This window comes from Apiospora marii (genome assembly GCF_038362585.1).
Source record: "Apiospora marii strain CBS 49790 chromosome Unknown utg000005l_segment0_segment0, whole genome shotgun sequence".
In the NCBI taxonomy this organism is placed as follows: Eukaryota; Fungi; Ascomycota; class Sordariomycetes; order Amphisphaeriales; family Apiosporaceae; genus Apiospora; species Apiospora marii.
The window spans coordinates 2849216-2867953 of NW_027117377.1; the positions used below are offsets into that span (position 1 = coordinate 2849216).

At 53.1% G+C, this 18738-nt stretch overlaps 7 protein-coding genes across 7 annotated transcripts; 2 read left to right on the forward strand and 5 right to left on the reverse strand.

Annotated features, from left to right (window-relative positions):
• Window positions 1-209: 209 nt before the first annotated feature.
• Window positions 210-1049, reverse strand: PG985_008803 (mitochondrial 37S ribosomal protein mS23; the record flags this gene model as incomplete). The annotated part of the gene is made up of 2 exons (XM_066828571.1): window positions 210-585; window positions 658-1049. 2 exons carry the CDS (start codon window positions 1047-1049, stop codon window positions 210-212), a joined length of 768 nt encoding a protein of 255 aa, XP_066683483.1.
• Window positions 1050-1602: 553 nt separating this feature from the next.
• Window positions 1603-3519, forward strand: PG985_008804 (uncharacterized protein; the record flags this gene model as incomplete). The annotated part of the gene is made up of 1 exon (XM_066828572.1): window positions 1603-3519. One exon carries the CDS (start codon window positions 1603-1605, stop codon window positions 3517-3519), a length of 1917 nt encoding a protein of 638 aa, XP_066683484.1.
• A 525-nt stretch (window positions 3520-4044) lies between these two features.
• On the reverse strand, window positions 4045-5544 carry PG985_008805 (uncharacterized protein; the record flags this gene model as incomplete). The annotated part of the gene is made up of 2 exons (XM_066828573.1): window positions 4045-4181; window positions 4245-5544. 2 exons carry the CDS (start codon window positions 5542-5544, stop codon window positions 4045-4047), a joined length of 1437 nt encoding a protein of 478 aa, XP_066683485.1.
• A 2461-nt stretch (window positions 5545-8005) lies between these two features.
• On the reverse strand, window positions 8006-9055 carry PG985_008806 (uncharacterized protein; the record flags this gene model as incomplete). The annotated part of the gene is made up of 5 exons (XM_066828574.1): window positions 8006-8187; window positions 8260-8324; window positions 8390-8590; window positions 8661-8902; window positions 8993-9055. The coding sequence occupies 5 exons, from the start codon at window positions 9053-9055 to the stop codon at window positions 8006-8008; spliced, it is 753 nt and encodes a 250-aa protein (XP_066683486.1).
• A 794-nt stretch (window positions 9056-9849) lies between these two features.
• PG985_008807 (protein-tyrosine phosphatase-like protein) lies at window positions 9850-10512 on the forward strand (the record flags this gene model as incomplete). Its single annotated transcript, XM_066828575.1, has 1 exon — window positions 9850-10512. The coding sequence occupies one exon, from the start codon at window positions 9850-9852 to the stop codon at window positions 10510-10512; it is 663 nt and encodes a 220-aa protein (XP_066683487.1).
• A 326-nt stretch (window positions 10513-10838) lies between these two features.
• Window positions 10839-14107, reverse strand: PG985_008808 (uncharacterized protein; the record flags this gene model as incomplete). Its single annotated transcript, XM_066828576.1, has 9 exons — window positions 10839-11042; window positions 11097-11281; window positions 11333-11899; window positions 11949-12373; window positions 12423-12550; window positions 12611-13348; window positions 13402-13553; window positions 13616-13972; window positions 14035-14107. The coding sequence occupies 9 exons, from the start codon at window positions 14105-14107 to the stop codon at window positions 10839-10841; spliced, it is 2829 nt and encodes a 942-aa protein (XP_066683488.1).
• Window positions 14108-15020: 913 nt separating this feature from the next.
• PG985_008809 (Zinc cluster transcription factor acuM) lies at window positions 15021-17261 on the reverse strand (the record flags this gene model as incomplete). Its single annotated transcript, XM_066828577.1, has 7 exons — window positions 15021-15069; window positions 15138-15334; window positions 15403-16151; window positions 16211-16444; window positions 16651-16690; window positions 16931-17021; window positions 17071-17261. The coding sequence occupies 7 exons, from the start codon at window positions 17259-17261 to the stop codon at window positions 15021-15023; spliced, it is 1551 nt and encodes a 516-aa protein (XP_066683489.1).
• Between the last annotated feature and the right edge of the window lie 1477 nt (window positions 17262-18738).

Here is an 18738-nt window from a genome sequence, read left to right on the forward strand (position 1 = left end):
TATGCAGATAAAGCTCGTTTACCCTAGTCCAGGGAGTTGGCGCCCAGGCTCCATGTGATTTGCTGTGTGGTAGGTATCATGAGGCTATTGCATTCGGATGCTAATAAACAGACCCTGCAAATCAAGGCTACGGGCACACAAGAGAAAGGGGCTTTGTACATTTTGATGCTTGTACATGTATATTACATAAAATACAATTTGTTCTAGTTTCACGCAGGAGGTATATTGGCTGTGGATTCGAGGTCTTCTCGCAACGAGTCCACATCCAGATCTGCTGCGTCTGCGCCGCCTTCGCTGGCGTCGAACGAGGTATACGCAGCTGTCTGCTCTCCCTGGATCTTCTCGATCTCCCTGGTGGCCCATCTCTTCCACCGCTCGAACTGCTGGTCCTCCAGTTGCATACCGACCTGCTGGAACGTCTGGCCGAAGTACGCGCCGACCATGCGGGCCTCCTCCTGGGCGATTCTGCGCTCGATCTCCTCCTCTTGGCGGAGCTTGTAGAACTCCTTTCGCACCTGGTCGTAGGCTACGTCTTCCGTGATGCCCGGGATGTTCTCCATCAGATACATTTGGCGCTGGACAACACTGTGGAAAGCACAGTTATTAGTCACGAGTGACCCTTACATATAATATCCTTTTTGGAGCGCCGTCACTTACCATTCGCCGCTCAGCGGCATGCCAGGCTGCCTCAGACCCTTGCTCCAATCGCAGCGGAGGGCGTCCTTGCCGTCCATCTCGATGATCATCCGCGGCCGCGCCAGCTCCCAGGGGTGGTCTGTGTAGAACTTCTTGCGCAGCTCGTCCTCCTTGTACACCAGCTTCTGCGGCTGGAATAAGCGGCTCGCCTTGCGCGCCCGGGGGTTCGGCTGTCTGTGCTGCGGCGGGAAGGGCCGCGTGAGGATCTCCGAGGGCGGTATGGACTCAACCACCTTGTACCAGACGGGCTGCTGGATGGCGAGGCGGGGCTTCACGCGGTGGTCCATCAGCGTCGTGACGGTCTGGTACACGCGCGCCGGCCGGATCTGGCGCTGCGCGGGCCCGCGAACCATGGTCGCAACTTGGGAAAGGGCTGAGAGGCGCTCAGCCGGTTGGCGACAAAAGGGTTCAACGGTTGCGTCGACGTGGAAGAAAGGGCTACTGGGGCGCTTTCTTCACCGGGGTGGTCTGAATTGGTGCCTTTACGAGGCTCTAGACATCGGCAGCGGGCTCGAAATTGAGAGCTCTCGTCGGTGGCAGCAATCTTCCGGAACCGCCAATGGAAATTTCAGGTGGATCCGGTCGTTTAGGCGCATCTTTACAGGCCCCCTCGATCTCAATTGGTCCCTTATCGATAATTGCACCACCACTCCCACTCCCACCACCAAGAACATTAGCTTAGCTTAACCCCGGCCTGTCGGGCCCGTGTCCTTCTAGATCGAGAGCTTCCCTGAAAAAAAGTTGCGACTTCAAGCTCCGAGGCGAATCTACCTCCTCCTCCGCCCTCGATCTCCATACCGTTATACGCCCTCTCTCTTCTACCAATTTCCGCGACGTCCCACGGCCCCGGCTAATGTCGCTGCGTTGTTAGAGCTGTGATGACGGGACCAACATGCTGGACAGCTCATGAAAATCTCCGGTCGAATTGACGGGTCGATATACGGCGCGATACTTTGCAGTCGACCGCGACCCTGCCGTCAAAGCTCTGTATCAGCATCGGATCGCATCACGACAATCGCCGCAGCAAATCAAGATACTGGTAGTTTTAGGTCTTCGGTCGCTGCACATGCTGTCCCCGTCGCGCTCAGGTTGTGGCAAGATGCCAACAACCCACGGCTCTCCCTCCAGAAAAGTGGCAGGCCAATTTCGAGCCAGGGGAGAAATTTATCATCTGCACCCTATTCCACTGTGACGAGCCGGAGCGGCAGACGACCGTTGAACCCAGCCTATTTCACTTCTCACCTCCCTCGCAAGCAAAAATGGAATCACACATGCTCCGCCGCTCCTTTAGAAGAAGAAGAGGAAGTCGATAGTCAAGCTCCTGCCGATGCCCAGAGCGTTGTTCCTTTCACAGCACATCCAGATCCACATGTGTCCAGGGAAGAGCTGCTTGGTTTTCTTGACTACTATGACGATATCAGTGTGGAGGAGCGTTTGGAGTTCTTGAAAGATCCGTACATGCGGAAATATGCTCCGCCGCCTGAGGATACGAACCTCAATGTCTCTGATCGCCTCCATGAGCTGGCAGCACCTGCACCCGAGGAAGTGGAGCGAGGGTCCACAGAGGATTTGAAGATAGTAGCAAAGTTGAGGGCGGCTGTCTATTCAAGGTTACTGCGGCCGCATAGTATGGACCTGGAGACGGTATATGAACTCTACATGCTACTGCCTGGGAATCGGATACCGTATCTTTCTGCCCGTCTGCGCCATAGCCTTTTTGCTGCTCTGGGCATCACCGAACGGAAAAACCCTAAGGCCATGCTGCGTTACTTTAACGTGGTAGCCGATACGAAAGCAGCCGGGTTTGCGCTGTCGACGGCGGAGTGGAATACGGCCATGTCGTTTGCGAGTCGTTACGTGGGAACTTCCACCGACGTGGAAGCGGAGGCTGCACTTCATTTGTGGCGAGAGATGGAAAATGACCTTGGCGTCAAGGGCAACGAAGCTACGTTCAACATTCTTTTCGACGTCGCATCTAAGGCCGGGAAATTTGCGCTCGCCGAGATGATTTATCAGGAGATGAACACACGCGGTTTCCGTTTTAACCGATTCCATCACGTCAGTCTCATCCACTTCTTCGGCCTCAAACAGGATGCCGGCGGTGTCAGAGCAGCGTACCGTGAGATGGTCGACGCAAATGAGACTATCGATTCGATAGTCCTCAATTGTGTCCTGACTGGTTTGTTGAAGTCCGGAGAAGAGGCTTCAGCTCAGCGGCTCTACAAGAAAATGAAGGCGACCGACAAAAGGTCCAAGATCATCCCCGAACGCAACTACACGTTACAGAAGAAGATAACCAAAGTATTCTTGATGTTTGCGCGTCTTGCACGAAAGCACCCAGACCTGCAGCCGGGCTTTCAGAGCACCAGTATCACAACACCCGATCTGTACACATACCGCATTCTCGTAAGCCACTTCGGTATTAGGCTTGGGGATATAAACCGTGTCGCCCAGTTCCTGGACGAGATGAAGTATTTCCGAGTCCCGCTTCACGGCAGCGTGTTTCTCGCCCTTTTCAAATCGTTTGCCCGGCATGGAGGCGACGGGTCTGACTGGAGCTTACAGCGACTCGACGGCGTCTGGAATGCGTTTCTGGATGCCCACGACGCCGGCACAGACGGCTTGTATATTAGCACATGGATGGCCATGTGGATTCTTCGGGCCTTTGCCCATGGCACAAAGTCTCAGGACCGCGTCCTGGGGGCCTACGAGGAGCTCAGCTCCCGGTGGGACCTAGACGCGCAGAACCGAAGTTTCATGTTAGAGTTTTTGCACAAGCTGCTCAGCAGGAGCGGTTTGTATTTATATCCCGGTCCTCGATGATGGGCACGGGGGTAACGACTACTGCATTGGGTCCCGGGCATGGGGGTTTATTCTGGGCGCACATAGACGATGAAGGAAAGTGTATATTAAATATATGAAGATGGAGCCATACCTGGAGGGATACGATTATACGGATGATACCACCACCTTTGATGAATACTAAGTCAAATACAAGACTCGGCTTACCCTTGATCTGCGTGATTGTATTTCAATGGCATCACAGCATTGCATGGTCGCCGTCTGGCCTACGTTGCCTCTACGTCGCCTTGCTGTCTCGCCTCGAACCGGCCACCAAGCTCCAGGACCATGTTCTAGGGCACGATTTAAGCTGCTTACCTTGCCGTCGTTATTAGAATAAGGTTAGCGTGCCACGTGGGAACGCCAAATTCCCCTTTTAATAAAGGCTTATTACCTATAGGTAACAGAATCGCTTCACACAAACGGGCAAGTAACGCACAAAAACGCATTTCGGTTGTGCAGAAAGAAATTAGTTCGCGATATTTCACGATTCCATCTTGCTACCTTCTAATCGCGATCCATCAAATTCCTATAAGCAGCGGCCTGCTCCGCGCTCGGCGAGTCTTTCGCGATATCCTTCAGCTCCTCGTGGCCGTTGATGTTGGGCCCGAGACGGACGAGCTTGAACTGCTCGTAGAGTCCGCCTAGAATCCGCGTTCGTTAGTTTTGCGTCCGCGCTACGTTCTTGTGAAGAAGGCGTGACTCACCACTCGCGTTCTTCTTCTCCCGGATCGCGGCGACCTCGTACAGGCCGTCGTACCGGAGGCCGCACCGGGGCAGCCACTGATTTTGGCCGCCGCCGGCCGCCCTCAGGACGCGGACGGGCTTGCGGCTGGCGTGGGAGGCGCGCAGGGCCAGGCTGCCGCTGCTGGCGGGGCCGAGCTGGTGCGGGTCCTTGTTCTCATGGGCGCGCGGGGCCGAATAGTACATGATGACGCCCTTGTCCTGGTCGAACTCGTGGTAGAGCGAGTTGCCCGCCACAATGGAGTAGGCGCCAGTGGCCTGGCTTCCGTGAATGCCGGCTTGGCTGGCCCCGTGCGCGCCGTGGTGCAGGGCGACGAACCGCATCGCGAACCACTGGCCGACCGACAGGCCGTTGTGACCAAAGACCTTGCTCGATTGGTGCGGCAGCCGCGGGTTCAGCATGTAGACGCGTCGGCCGACAGCGTTACGAGTTGAAATGACTCCGTGCATGATGCCGTTGGTGCCAAACAATGGATCGCGTGCGCCGGGGATACTAATCTGCACGGCTGGCGCCTCCTCATTGGCGTTGTTAGAGGTAGCGCCCCTTGAAGACGGCGCTGATGCTTGCTGCGGCTGCGGCTGCGGCGGGCCTGTGCTCTGATCATCTGCTTCCGCTCGGTCTTCGCTCCAGTCCTCCTCCTCCCACTTGGCCACCAATCTGGCTGCACGCTCGGCGACGTCGGCAGGGAAGTGAAATCCAGGCACGTTCATGAGCGCCAGGGTTGCTGCCACCTTTGACTCCTTGAAGATGCGGTGGTTCATCTCCAGCCTGAACTCCAGGAAATTTAGGTAGGGAGTCAGACGGGCAAGTCTTCGTACATCCTCCGGGTCGCTAGTCGGGACCTGCTTCTTCCTTTTGCTCTTCACGGCAAAGTTTTTGATCCCGATGTGCTCTTTCTGCATACCTTTGATGCAGTCGAAGTAGGTAGGGTCATGCTGGGGAGTCGGGATGTCCAAGATCTCCAGGACATCCTCTGTGTCGCTGTCATTTCCGGCGACTTTCTCGGTGTCATTATGATCATCAGTGGCTGATATGGCATTTCCTGCCTCTTCTGGATCATTGGCTGTTACCGAGGCCGTTCCAACTGCTGCAGGTTGAGTTGCTGCTAGGACATTCTCTGTGCCTGCTGGGTGTTCTGCTTGATGTGCGACTCCTCGGATACGCTGCTCTGTGCTGGGCCTTCCTTTCTCGCCCCCGTCCAGCTGACGCTTGGCGAAAGCCTCAGGGCTTCCACTCCGCTTGCGCTTCAGCTGGTTGACCATGATGGATGATTAATACTGTTCAAGGGGTCCCGAGACCGATAACGAAACGAATTTCGGTCGCAGAAAAAGAAATCTTCAACTCGGGCAAGGGTATGACAACGAGTTGTGACCGAAAAAAGAACGAAATTAGAAATGCGAATGGATGTATACTAACGCCGCCGCTGGATTGGAAAGAGATGGGAAGTGAGTGGCAGAGCAAGATCCTTGGTAGGATGGATGGGGGTGAGGGTGAAGGAAGGTGAGGTCTAGTCGCGTCCAGGTCACCACGGGGTCACCGCGGTATAAGCCTTTGACGCGTCTTGACAGGGAAAACTCCGCGACGACGAGGTAGTCGTTGCCGATTTTGTCGTGCCGCTGAATCTCGTTAGCGAACCGTTCATGGCTCGTTCTCGTATTTACGCCCGTGAACGAATGCATCACTTACGACGTTAATGGACTTGGCGTCGGCGGACCGCCCTCTTGTTCGGGAATATCGCGGATTGCTTTGTTAGGTAGAAAAGTTGCTCGGTTCCAATGCGCCCCGGTGTCCGCGTCAACTGAAATACGAGTATAGGCAGTATGGAGGAGGACAGTGTTGAAAAATGGATGGTTGGAGCGGTATCTCAACTTCCAATATTCGAAGCTTCACGAGGTAGGGTGTTGAACAAGAGGTTGTGCCTGGCCAATGCAACAGCACCCCACGCTAGGAGCATGGCACTTCAAGGAAGAAGCAAGGTACCGCCCCGTACCACTTACCCCGTCCCATCTTTAGATGCACACGCTCTCTCTCCCCCGCACCTCTTATATCTAGTTGAGATATGGTGCATCGGTCGGTCTGGGCTGTAGATACACCGAGGGCCCGGCCCCATTGATTCCCAAGAAGAGGATATCATCGTTCGAATCATCCAAGGTCACGATGGCCGGGGTGGCGTGGCGGCCGCGGAGAATTGACTCAGTGGGCTACAGAACGCTAATCGGTATCTCTACCGGGGGGTCACAACGCTAACAGTGGTCCACCAGCTGTGCCGGGGAGACCTCCGTAATCGAGTAGACCTCTGGGAATTAGGGGCTTGCTGCAGTGGAATGGCTGCTAGCTACATGTACCTAATGAAGCAGCACGCAGAGCCGTGTAGATTACTTGGTGAGGATTACGCTGTAGCAAGAGTGAGGTTCACGTGTGGTTCGGGGTCCAAGAGGAAGCGGAGCCGGATCCGCCCATCAACCAGATAAGCCCTACAAAAGATGTTGCAATGAGGGACCAGGCCGAAGGTTTCATGCGGCAGTGAAATATGCCCCGGGAGGTTGGGTCAGTTCGTCCGGTTTTACCCGGTAGCGAGCCCCTTTCGGCGTGGCGTGCGTAACAGCTGTAACTATCACCCGCATGAGCTGTGACTAACTTGCCCATACAGTGAGACAGTGTGGTCAATTGAAAGAAGCCAACTGCTACAGCATGAATACATGGGAATAGGTGATTGGCAGAACATGTGTGTGACGTCAAAAGGCTTACTAATTTAACACAAGGGTTGCCGGTATCGCGATGCCTCTTTTGAATGCAAGCATGCCATTGATGCGGGATGGCAGAGCAGGTTTCCGCATCCATGCGCCCCCGAAGACGACACAAGTGAACTTTCACTAGGTATGCGAGCGTGCAAACGGGCAACCCCCGCCGACTTGCTCGCAAGGGTATATGCAGTCTTTTGCAAGGCAATTCAATGTCCGTTGATGGCCGCGAACGCCATCCACCCCGAGAAGAAGGACCGTGAACGCTATTCTTCCCGAGAAGAAGAACCGCGGACGTGATTTATCCGGAGAAATTCCCAAGGGAATGACGTCCGACCGGTCCGACCGAGCGAAGCCAAGAAGGACCGCGGGCGACCGCAACGACCACGACCGCAATTGATCCCGAAAATCTCTCGAGGGAAAGGCGTACGGACGGTCCCGACCGAGCCACAGGCTAGAAACGTGTGCGCAGCCGTTCGAAGCTTCATGAGGAAGTGCACCCGGGTACCGGGTCATTCCCTCGTATAAGCTATGCATTGAAAAGGGAGACACAGTGCGTTTGTTCCACCCGAGCATCCAGCTGGCATAATGATGTAGTGGTATCAGCCGCCTCGAATGCTTGCACCTCGGAGGCTAGCCCCGTGTCCATCTTGTGCTTCTGGTTGGCTATTGTCCACGCATTATACCTAGACGCCTTGGCTTTCGTCGGAGTCAAACCCCAAGCAACACGATCCAATCATAAGGGGAAAGATACAAGCACTCAGAAGCATGCTGGAAGATCTGTCGACTAGGTGGGGGCTTGCAGGTAAGTCTGAATGTAAACGAGCCCCCAATGAGATGCAAGGTGCGTTTATATTGATGAGCCCCAATGTGCAACCGTATCTCTGAAGATTCAGGAGGCCGAGGAAGCCATGGCGGCTTCGACACCGTGTTGATGATCATGTCGTAAGGCCCGGCCGCCCCTGGGCCCACGAGCCATTACCTACCACGGGCACTTTGTTCCGTCGTGGCTGAAGAACAAGCCGTTGTAGTCAGGGGTCGAGTCATGCAGGACCTTGAGGCAGCCCGAACAAGACGTCTCAGTGGACAGACTTGGGAGGTCAGGTATGTTTTCCGCAATCCATTTACCAATGCCGGCGCCCATATCAGTGGCGCCGACATAGCCTGCATAACCGTATTCCTGTTAGCCGTCTGGCCTAGGGTCAAGGATGCGGAAAGGGAAGAGGAGGTTCCTACCAGGGTTCATCAGGAAAGTGGTAATGCCGTCCTTCTTCAAGGTGGCACTCCACTTGCGCGTCAACCTACGGCGCCCGAAAAGTGGTGAGTATATTTATCTGAACTACAATGTATAACGGGGTTGACTGACATGTTGAGCGCAGCCTTGGCAACCGAGTAGGCATCACAGGGGCCCACGTTGGCCCCGCTGAACTCGAGCGACCCAAGAGCCGAACTCAGGACCATGATCTTCTTGACGCTGCTCTTGCGGACCAGCGGGCTGAACTCGCGGAAGAGGTACATGGGCGATGTGACGTTGAACTCCATCTCGGCCTTGAAGTCGTCCATGTCCCTATGGAAGACGGTGCGTTGTTAGTCAATGCTGCGGAACCCAAAGACAAAAACGCAAAAAGGAGTCGTACAACTCGTCGAGGCTCTTCAGCGGGCTGTAGTTGACGCCCGCGTTGCTGATGAGGTAGTCCAAGCCATTGGGAAGCAGCTTCTGCGCGGCCTCGGCAGCGCTGTGGACGCTGTCCGGCTCGGTGACGTCCAGGCTCACGAGGTGAAGCTGTCCGTCTCCGTGCTTTGCCTTAAGCTCCTGGAGACCGGAGGACTTGGCAGGGTCTCTGGCAGTGGCGATGACGACATTGTCGGGGTTTTTGAGCTATCCGTAACGCCTGTCAGTCACATGGACAAAGGACGACCTGGGTGTCATGGCTTTGCCAGAGGGTCAGAGGCAAGAGCATCGCCTTACCAGTTCCGTCACGAAGCCGAGGCCAAGACCACGGCTGGTACCGGTGATGAGATAGGAAGGCATGACGATTATGATATGAATAAAGTTGTTGTTCGTGGTGAGTGTGTTGAAAGTGAGGCACAGAAGAGGTTGCTCCTGTCGTCGGCTTGTTGTCTCACGATGAGATCTAGCCCCGTTATATATCCATTTTTTGAAGAGGGCCACAGGCCAATCCTGTACGTTCCTCAGCCATGCCATTGGCTCTTACTGCTTATGAACCCCATGGAGCTGAAAATTAGGCTATATCGTATCTGGACTCACGTTCACGTATCTGTGGAGCAACTTGCAGAATGCCATGGTAGTCCGCAACCGGCGAGGCGGCGTACCGAAGAGTCCGCAACGGCAAGCGTCTTACTAAACCCGAGGAGGCTCCTTATACTAGTAAGCCATCGCCCTGCAGGAACTGCAGACTCCGAACTGTCTAGACTACATATGTAAGGAGACATTGGCTGCGATGTCTGAAAAGATGCCATTATCACAGAATATAGTCAAAAGATCCGTCTCGTTATTTAGAGGCTGTATTCCTTGTAGTCATAAACAACAACTTCAGCTGACTATTAATTAATAGTCGCTAAATCCAGTAGCATGCAACCGTTGGCTAACAGACATGGCCCAATTGAGTCACCGGCGAGGAAGCAAATAGTGGATACGAGTCCGCCAGTCACACAGCCGGAATGAATAAGACGGCCTGTCAGACGGCATTCAAGTTACACAACAAGAAGCTTTTCATATTTACTGGAAAATAAGAAACATACACCGACTATCAAGCTACAAAGATGTAGATCCACCTGAAAAGAAGGAAGAGAAAGAACCCAAGCATGGCCGGCAAGCGCACCAAAGCCACCAGACAACAAACCCCCAACAAAGGCGCCGGACCCGCCCAGGTCCTCCCCTATCTGTTCGTCGGCCCGCAGAACACCACGGAACCCTCCATCGCGGCCGCCGCGGGCATAACGCACATCATTTCCCTGGGCTGCCGGCCCAAGCATAACGAAGATAAGACCGCGAACAACGCCAATGGCGCCGGCGCCGGCGACGCCAACCCCAACCGCCTTGTTGACATCGCCTACCACCACATCGGTATCCAGGACAAGACGGAAGCCGACCTCAGCACTGCGGCACTGCTCGTCGCGGACATCATAAGCAACGCGCGCAGCCGCCAAAGAGATGGAGGTGAGGCCAAGGTGCTCGTCCACTGCATGGGCGGCGTGTCACGATCACCATCCGTGCTAGCCTACTATCTGATGCGCGAGGAGGGCATGAGCCTCCGCGGCGCGCTGGGGATCATTATGAAGGCGAGACCGGCCACGAGACCAAACGATGGGTTTCTGAGGCAGCTGAAGGAGATGGAGATGGAACTGCGTGGAGAGTGCACCATGGAGGAGGTCGAGTCACTCCCACTGGAGACCAGGAAACGGAGCGAATTGTTGCTGGGTGCGGACGACATGGGGGAGAAGCCAATTCCGAACTCCGATGAATGATAGCCCGAGAACTGTCATAACAACGGCACATGTATACAAACGTCGACAAGGGGGCGAGGCACGACATCAATGACCGGTATCTGTCTACGAGAGTATTGTAAACACCGACGGCAAACACCTGATCTTCGAGGGCATATCAGTCATGGGTCTATTTCCTCTGAGCTCTATGACCGACAAGCTATCACTGTTCAACCATCAATAACGCGGCTACACCCATGAACGAAATCAAGCTATATGAGCTACATGTCTTACACATAGACACCCGTTCGTGCTGTTAGGTATCCCCTAGTTGACTCCTCAATACCGCAAGGCAATCATCCCACACCTCAGCCCCATTTGATTGATGTGCGTCGTTCTTGTAAATGTCGCTCAAGAACACCCCCGTCTTGCATGAAATGGGCTAACGACAGCGCGAAATCGAGCCATTTTTGGCTGGTTTCATCCTCATTACTTCCATACAAATCCAGGCCATGATTAAAACAAGTGGCTGCCATCCATTCTAGTTCAAGAGGAGGAAACGGTGTCTTCGTCTAATGAGATGTCAGTGACAGAATACCAAATGCAAGCTGCTGCTGACGACTTACCGATGCTGCTTCTTTCACGTACCGGCAAACATATTCAGCTACGTTTACAGACAGCTCTGTCTTGGACGACAATGTGACTTGCACGAGGCATCTCATATACTTCGCAAGTTTCTGGATGTCGAAGCACTCCAACCTCCATATCTCATTGATCAAAACGCGCAAGGTCGAATGGGTCACTGGTCGTGCTTTTGGTTAGTCGCGGTAACATGGAAAAGTTGTCCCGCAATCGCTCATACCTTGAGTAGGCGGGCCTTCAGCTCTGAGGATACAGTCTGCTGCAGCCTGTAGTGTCTCCACGTCCTGACTTGTTCCCATCTTGCGAGCGATCACCGACAGGTCATCCCATCTCTTCAAACACACTGAAGCCTCAAAATCGAATACCAGCAATGAGCCCAGTTTAAGTTTGAGGTCTCCGGCGGAAATTTGGTCGAGACCAGTGAGACAATCTGCATACTCGGAATCGTAAGCTTCGACATGTTTTCTAACCATCAGGTAGAGTTGTAATTGTTCCTCGATGTTGTCTTCGGAACGAGCCAAGGCCGTGTACGTTGTTGCTAACATAAAGTTGCAAAATAGGCGTCGGAGTGCCAAGTCTACGGAATATTGCTCTGGCAAGTCCTTCGGGTAGTAGGATATAATCGCAATGCAAGATTTGTAGAGACTTGCAACAAAATGGAGACTCCAACTTTCCGTATACTTGAGGCCGGTGTTATACGCATTCTTGCAGAACCAATCGAGTTCTTTGATAGGAAAAAGCTTCGAACCTTCTTTATCTCGTATGTCTCGCTGGAGAATTCTTGTCACTGTTCCGTGTAAGTAACCTGTCGACACTGTCTGCATCTGCCTACTCACCTCCTTCGAAAATGTGGCACAGGTCTTCAGCTAGCAGTTCTCTATCGATATCTGCCGAACCGTCGGACAACATAGACATTTGAAGGCGGATGATGACTCGAAGCAAGGCCGGGAGATGGATAGGACTGTCGGCGTTGAACTCATGCTTGTCAGCCAGAACTTTGAGGGCTTTCAAAGCAGACAATTTGTCATCGCTGGCGTGTGCCTCAAGGCAACATGCGTATAAGAACTTGAGGTCCGACGAAGACGATTGGCTGATACGCTCGATACATTCGGCAGCCATATCCCAATCACCACCTTGCACGGCCAACTTGTGTGCCAAGTAGATAGTCATGGGTTGTTCTTTGGCAACATCGCTCATAGAAAACAAGGCTTCTTTTGCCCCGTCCAGATCATTGCGTTCAAGGGCGCATAGTAATAGTTTCCTACACGAGTCGGTATTGTGGGAGTGGCCAGGAGAAGAGCAGTACTTACCTCGCGAGTTTCGCTGCATTGATGGGGCCACACTGACAGAGAGCTGGATGAAGTGCAAGTTGGCACCACTGCTGAGCCATTTCAGGGGTCCCTTGGTGAAAGTTGGATTCGATTTTCTTCCACAGCAACTAAGACTGGTCAGCTTCGAAAATTCACTGGGAATCAAGACTTGTGTATATAGTACGTACCGTGATGATGCCAAGAGCGGCATGAGCTGCTAGGGGCTTCTCCGACGACTGTTGTACTTGATCCAACAGGGACTTGATGCCATTGACAGTCTCTAGAGAGTCACGCTGGCTTGTTGACATGTAGACACGAAACGTAAGTGCACGCTCAACCCATTCATCCTTTCGTGATGGCAGTACGTGAAGCTTTATAAACTCGTCCATGACTTGGCAAGCAAGAGCCGGCCCTTTGTCATCCAACTTGCGAATACGACTGATCAGTAGTTTAAAAGTGGTATCCGACAAATCCATGGCTCTCATAGTTCTCCGAAGCACGTTGGCATAGGTGTTACTGTCAAAAACCTCACCTGGGGCTTTCACAAGAACATCAAGCCGCAAAAGTAAGACGACGAGTTTGTCGCCGGCTTCCGACTCGAGATAACCTACTAGATTCTCGGCTTTTTGAAGACTCTCTGTAGTATCCAGTCCGAGAAAAGCCCGTACAAGTGCCTGTGAGGTAGTCAGCTGGAGCTCAATGCCGTCCCTTGAGAGCATCTCAAGATCCTGACTCCTAAGAAAATCGTATGCTCGCTCGAGCCATTTAGTTGCCATGGCGAAGTCTTGTTTGCCAAGACAACTTTCTCCAACTTCGTAAAGAGCATCAGCAAGAGTCTCGGCAGTTGAAGGATCTAGCCTGTGTCTCAATGACTGGGTTTTGCCGTATAAATGCTCGGCGACGTCCAACCGGTTCTCTTTCCATGCCTGTCAATATTTGTCAGAACCTATCGGCGAGCACGCCACCCTGGGCAACCTACCAAGACTATGCGAAGAACAAGGTGTTCTGCCTCCAGCCTTTTACACAGGCCTAATTCGTCTTCAGGCAGCTGGCTCTGCAGATTATGCAACAAGCCGTTGTAATCCGCGGCTTTTTGCAGAGCACAAAGCGCGAACTCGAGCTCGCCGCCCTCTGTGTGGGTTTTAGTCTCGTATGCATGCATAGAGTATCGGGAGGATACAGCTGCGGCTTACCTATACATGATCTGCCTGTCTTGATTGCCAATCTGAAGATGCGAACGATAGCATTTGACTGCTTCTCTGCCTTCGTGTCAGGCAAAGCCAGCAATAGGAATGCGTATATCCGGGCCAGGAGCAGCACTCTGCAGTAACCGGAGGAAGCTCGCTCGCCCTCGTTTCGCCTCTTCCGAGTGCAAAGATTCCACAGATTTGTTCCCGTTTCCTCGAGCTGACTGCGGGTGTGCATGTCAAGAGTTCGCGGCGTGTATGTCTTGATAGCAAACACTTTGCCTTCCAGTTTTTCGACCAGATTTCGGTGCTCGCTTTGCTCGCTCATGTCTGTTAGCTCCGCGACGAAAGCGCGACAAGAAGCTTCGTACTCGTAATCAGCAGAGGTAAATTTGGACCCAGGTATATTGCTAAGATAGACTAACAGATGAATGAGTGGGTGCGTCTCTCCTTGCCCGGATCTTTAGCAAGATCATTGTGCTTGGGTTGCGCTGCCATGTTGTAGCATGTAATCCCAGGAGAGATGCAGCCAGATACTGCAGAGTCCAGTACGTCTCGCGTTGTTTTTGTTGTTGTTCTTTATGTCGTGGACAGATCATACGTGCACACAACAGGGCGTACGAGCTCGAGGTCACAGGAGTCACAAGAACCACAAAGTTGCGGTCAGAGACCAATGGCTGAAGTGCAATTGGAATCTAGGGACATCCAATTCAAGGGGGGAAAGAGTGGAATCAATTGTCTTGTGCAAGTTTTATCACTACCTAAAAAATGAAGGTTGGAAGGCGGCTAACTCATGGAATTTACATGTTGGTAGGTCTCTGGTTGCACTTTCCCTGGCAGTGCCTTAGGAAGTCGCTCAAATATTCCGCACCTTCCGTGCTCGGTATCTGGTAGGCACACCAGAGTGCGCTTGAGACATACACTATGAGGATGTGATCTTTTCGGAGCAATTAGAAATTGTATGCTGATATTTGGTAAACGTGAGTAATCTGAGATTGTTCGAGCATCGGTCAATCACCGTATTAACAGTTGTGTGTTGGGCAAGCCGAACCTGGTCAAGTTTGCACATGCCAAACAAGAACTGACCAGCTCCCTAGTCTTATCGAGTACGTAACGAGATCCTGCTCAAGTATCCGTCTCGTTGATGCGTTGCAAAGGAACTTGTTGCATTGTGTCCAGTCATCACGCGCGTGTCGCAGGGGTATCTCCCAAACTATCCCTCTGGGGTATATTCTAGCAAAACGACCTGTAATACAAAATAGTACGATGCCATCGTGAGTAACGACCAGCCAGTACCAGTGCGGCTCCGCCCATACATATATCCACTCTAGATCCTCCACACCTGCATCTCTAGTACTGGGCCTTGGGGGGCTCCGACTTCTATAGACTGCCGGGAAACCCGTGGGTTACGTTACTGAGAGGGGTCGTGAGGGAGAAAGTTTCCGACGATCAACGAGGGTCTGGAACAGTGGTCAGCTAGAGCGAACGCGCAAAGGGAGCGCCACTCCCACGGTAATAGTACACCTACATCTTGTAATCATCTCTGCGTATCATGAACGAAAAGCAGCAGTTGACAATGGGGTCCTTGGACCGGTCATCTGGGCTCTTGAGCGCGCAGGCCGTCAAAAGCGTGTCATGCGCGGGGTCGAAGGCAATTGTTCCAAACTCTTCCCAATATCGTACTAGTGACTCTTCCGTCAAGATCTGATGTAACGAGATCTTGCCCTGTTCCAGGGTTAGCCACGACGTGGAAGATGGATGGTGTGTGTGCCACATGGGGCAGAGCATCTTACATCGCGAAGTTGTTCAACCGGAACGTGGATTAGCTCGGCCATTTCCTTGTTGCCCCTGAAGATCTCGCCTGTCCTCCTCCAACAACAGGCTGGCACCGCCATGGCGGCAAAGACTCGGTCGTACTCCAACAAGGTCTTTTCGAACCACATCTCAACGTAGATCAGCTCCATATCGGTGAGGTTGTGCATCTTTTCTCGGAACTTGGGCCGGAATTGGTTCAGTTGCCGCAGGATCTTCTGCTTCGATGCCGGGGCAATGTGGCTGTCCATATACGTGCCCAGGCGGGCATACCCCATGATGTAGTTGAAAGGCTTCAGTAGACCGGCATCATACTTGGCCTTGAGCACACGCTGCATACGCTCCTCAGGAGTGTCGTTGCCAGAGGGATCCGCCGCTTGCAAGTAGAACTCCCGCGTCTTGTCGGCAGGGATGACACTGGTAGGCCTCGGGATGGCTTTTCCTTGGTCAGCGTTGGGTGGAAGCATCGAGCCATTGTGCGCTGCGCTGGGGGGCAGCATGGCGTTGGGGCCGCCTAGAAAGCCTGCCATATCGGACTGGTTGTCTCTAAAGGGATGATTTGGATCTCCAGGCAGTGCGCCGCTGTCATCAAGCAGACTAGTGTTGAGGAACTCGTTGAGCAGGTTGAATTCATGGGTGACCTCAGGGGCCAGCATATACTGAGGGTTATAGCTGTGCATGTCGTGAAATTGGTTTTGGGCGGTCAACCAGGCATCAGAAAACCCGGCAACTATACGATACTCAGCTTGCTGCGGGTTTAGACGCTCATAAAGGTTTTACAGGACCTACATTGGTTCATGCTGCTGCTAGAGGCATCGGCCTGCATCCTGGAAACCGGATTCGGTGACACAAGCTGTAGGGGGTTTGTCTGGCCCAATGCGCCTGTGCCGAACCCAGCCTTGGTGCCTTGGGAAGCCCCAGGGCTCTCGTAAGAAGGTGGGCCCATCGTAGTAGAAGCGCTCTGGTCTATCGAATTTCGCGCCAGGTCCGACTGTACTTCTGATTCGTCTTGTCCTGATGCACCTTGGGTAGGAGCAGTTTTGGACTTCTTCGAGTCCGGATCACGCGGCTCGTCATGACATAGATGCCCTATATTCCGCTTGATACATCTCGTACAAGGCCTCTCCTAGATGCGACAGCAATTTTTAGTACGTTCGTTTTCTCTTTTGCGCAGGGCCAGAGGCGTATATTTCTCAGCCATTGGCGCCGCAGGAAAAGATCTTACATACGAGATCGCAAGTCATGTGCTAGTTGGCACGCAGGCCGGCACTGTTAGCCATATGTCACACCAAAAAAGCTTCAATACGCAAAAGAGGCGCAGAGCCATGTGCAAGCTGCTTCAACAGGGGTCAGGAGAGCGAGTGATGTTTCCGGCAGCGGGAAGGCAGGCAAGCAGGCAGGCAGGGGGGATCAGGTCTGGACCGTGGACAAGGTGGGCATTTCACGCATACGCATACACGCAGACGTGGATCCAATAGTGAGGATTCGCAGACCATCTCGAAGACTTACAGATCGACGACAATAGACACAAGCTGTAGGAACGCGAGCCAAGATTAGCCCATGACCACGTTGGGATACGACCTCAGGCACCCAGCCCAGCCTGAGAAGGGGGCATCGAAAGGCAGCCGGAGAATTTAGCAGCAGAGCACAACATACCGTGATTGACTTTGCGTCGTTTCCTTGGGCTCTTATTGGCACCTTCCGGCCCATGGGTAGGCGTGGTGCTGCTTATGGGGGTGCTATCCTTGGACTTCGTAGCAGCATGATTGCCGTTAGCAGTATTGTCGGATTTCGTGTCCTTGGCGGCGCCATGGCTCTTGCTGCCATTTGCCTCCTCCATTTCTCAGTTTTCCTGCTTCAGACGCTCCGGTTGCCTTGTAGGCAAAAAGCTCCCATTGGACCTTCAGGTTACGCAATGGGCCAGTAGGTCGTGGGTCATGAAGGTGAAGGCCACGGCTTGGTGCAGCAGTCTTGCTGATCTGCCTGTGGAGGTTCCGACAGCCAGATTTTTTCCTGGCGGTGCTCGATGTTTTTTTTTTTTTTTTTCGTCCTTCGCGCTTTGTTTTTCCTTTTAAGCGGAGGTTCAAGCGAGCTGCGCGATTTCCCACCGCAATGACAGACGTTCACCCTGAAAAGTCGAGATTATCCTCCGTCTATCGATATATACAATGGCGAGGACCAGATATCAGGATCGTGCATGCGACCAAAAGGAAAGAAAAGACGTTGAGAAGGTTGTAGCCATTTTGCGGCGCAAAGGTTTCCTTGTCAGTCCCACGGCTACGGTTGAACCTTCTTAGCTCAGCCAGCTGCCAGCGCGAAAACTTCTTAAGTTAGGTCGCTTTTAATAGACAATTATTACCTGCTTACCCTTACCTAGGTAGACGGTAGAGGCCCAGGCAATTGCTCAATTGGAGTACCTAGGCTGAGATGAGAGACCCGCCAAAGGGAATCAATTTCATGGGCTGCGCTGGCCGAGTATACGTGTGTGGCCAGTACATGTCCTGCTGCAGCGAATAGGCGTATATCCGCCCACAGGCCCAAGTACCTACCTGTCTCTGCATACTGCCGGACCAATCCATAATAAATGAACCTTGGAACCGTAACCCACACCCGCATAGCGAACCGAGGGGGGAGCAAAAGCTGGAGGGGAATACGGGATGGGCTAACGCGGGGTTTACACCATGCCAATCGTATGTACGGCAGGCTCTTTTAATACGCCCGTTATCAATGTATGTCCTCAATTAGACACATGTCTAATGTACATCATACACCACCCCGATTAGCGACGCCGTTGTTGTAGGGACAAAGTTGATCGCATTGGTCTGAATGCTTGCTGGCAGCTCGTTCTGTTCCTGACGGCTTGCTTTCTTCGTGCATCCGTATGCCCGGCCACCTTTTTATTGACTGTTGATCAGCACCTCGGTCCGCGTCTCTCTCTCTCTCTCTCTCTCTCTCTCTCTCTGCATGTGCGCATCCATCTGTATAAGGGGCATTGCATTGCAGCCCACGCGACACACGTAAGGATTGCGGTGGGCTCTTCACGAATTATGTAACCGCTATGTCAAGACCGCCTTTTGGCCAGACTCGAGGGCCCAGAGCCGCCTTGCATGATCCTGCTTCATTCAATAGGCGGCGGGCGCACATAGTTCCAGGTAGACAACCGCGTGCGACCTGCTGGGCTGTCTACTTGCGATCGTGTACACCGAGCGCTGGTGTAGCAATAACACCATGGCACTTCTACCTGTAATCTTGACGTGGCGCCCACCAACCTCCTCGTGACCGTAAATAGGTGCACATGTAAATATGTAAAGCACCAA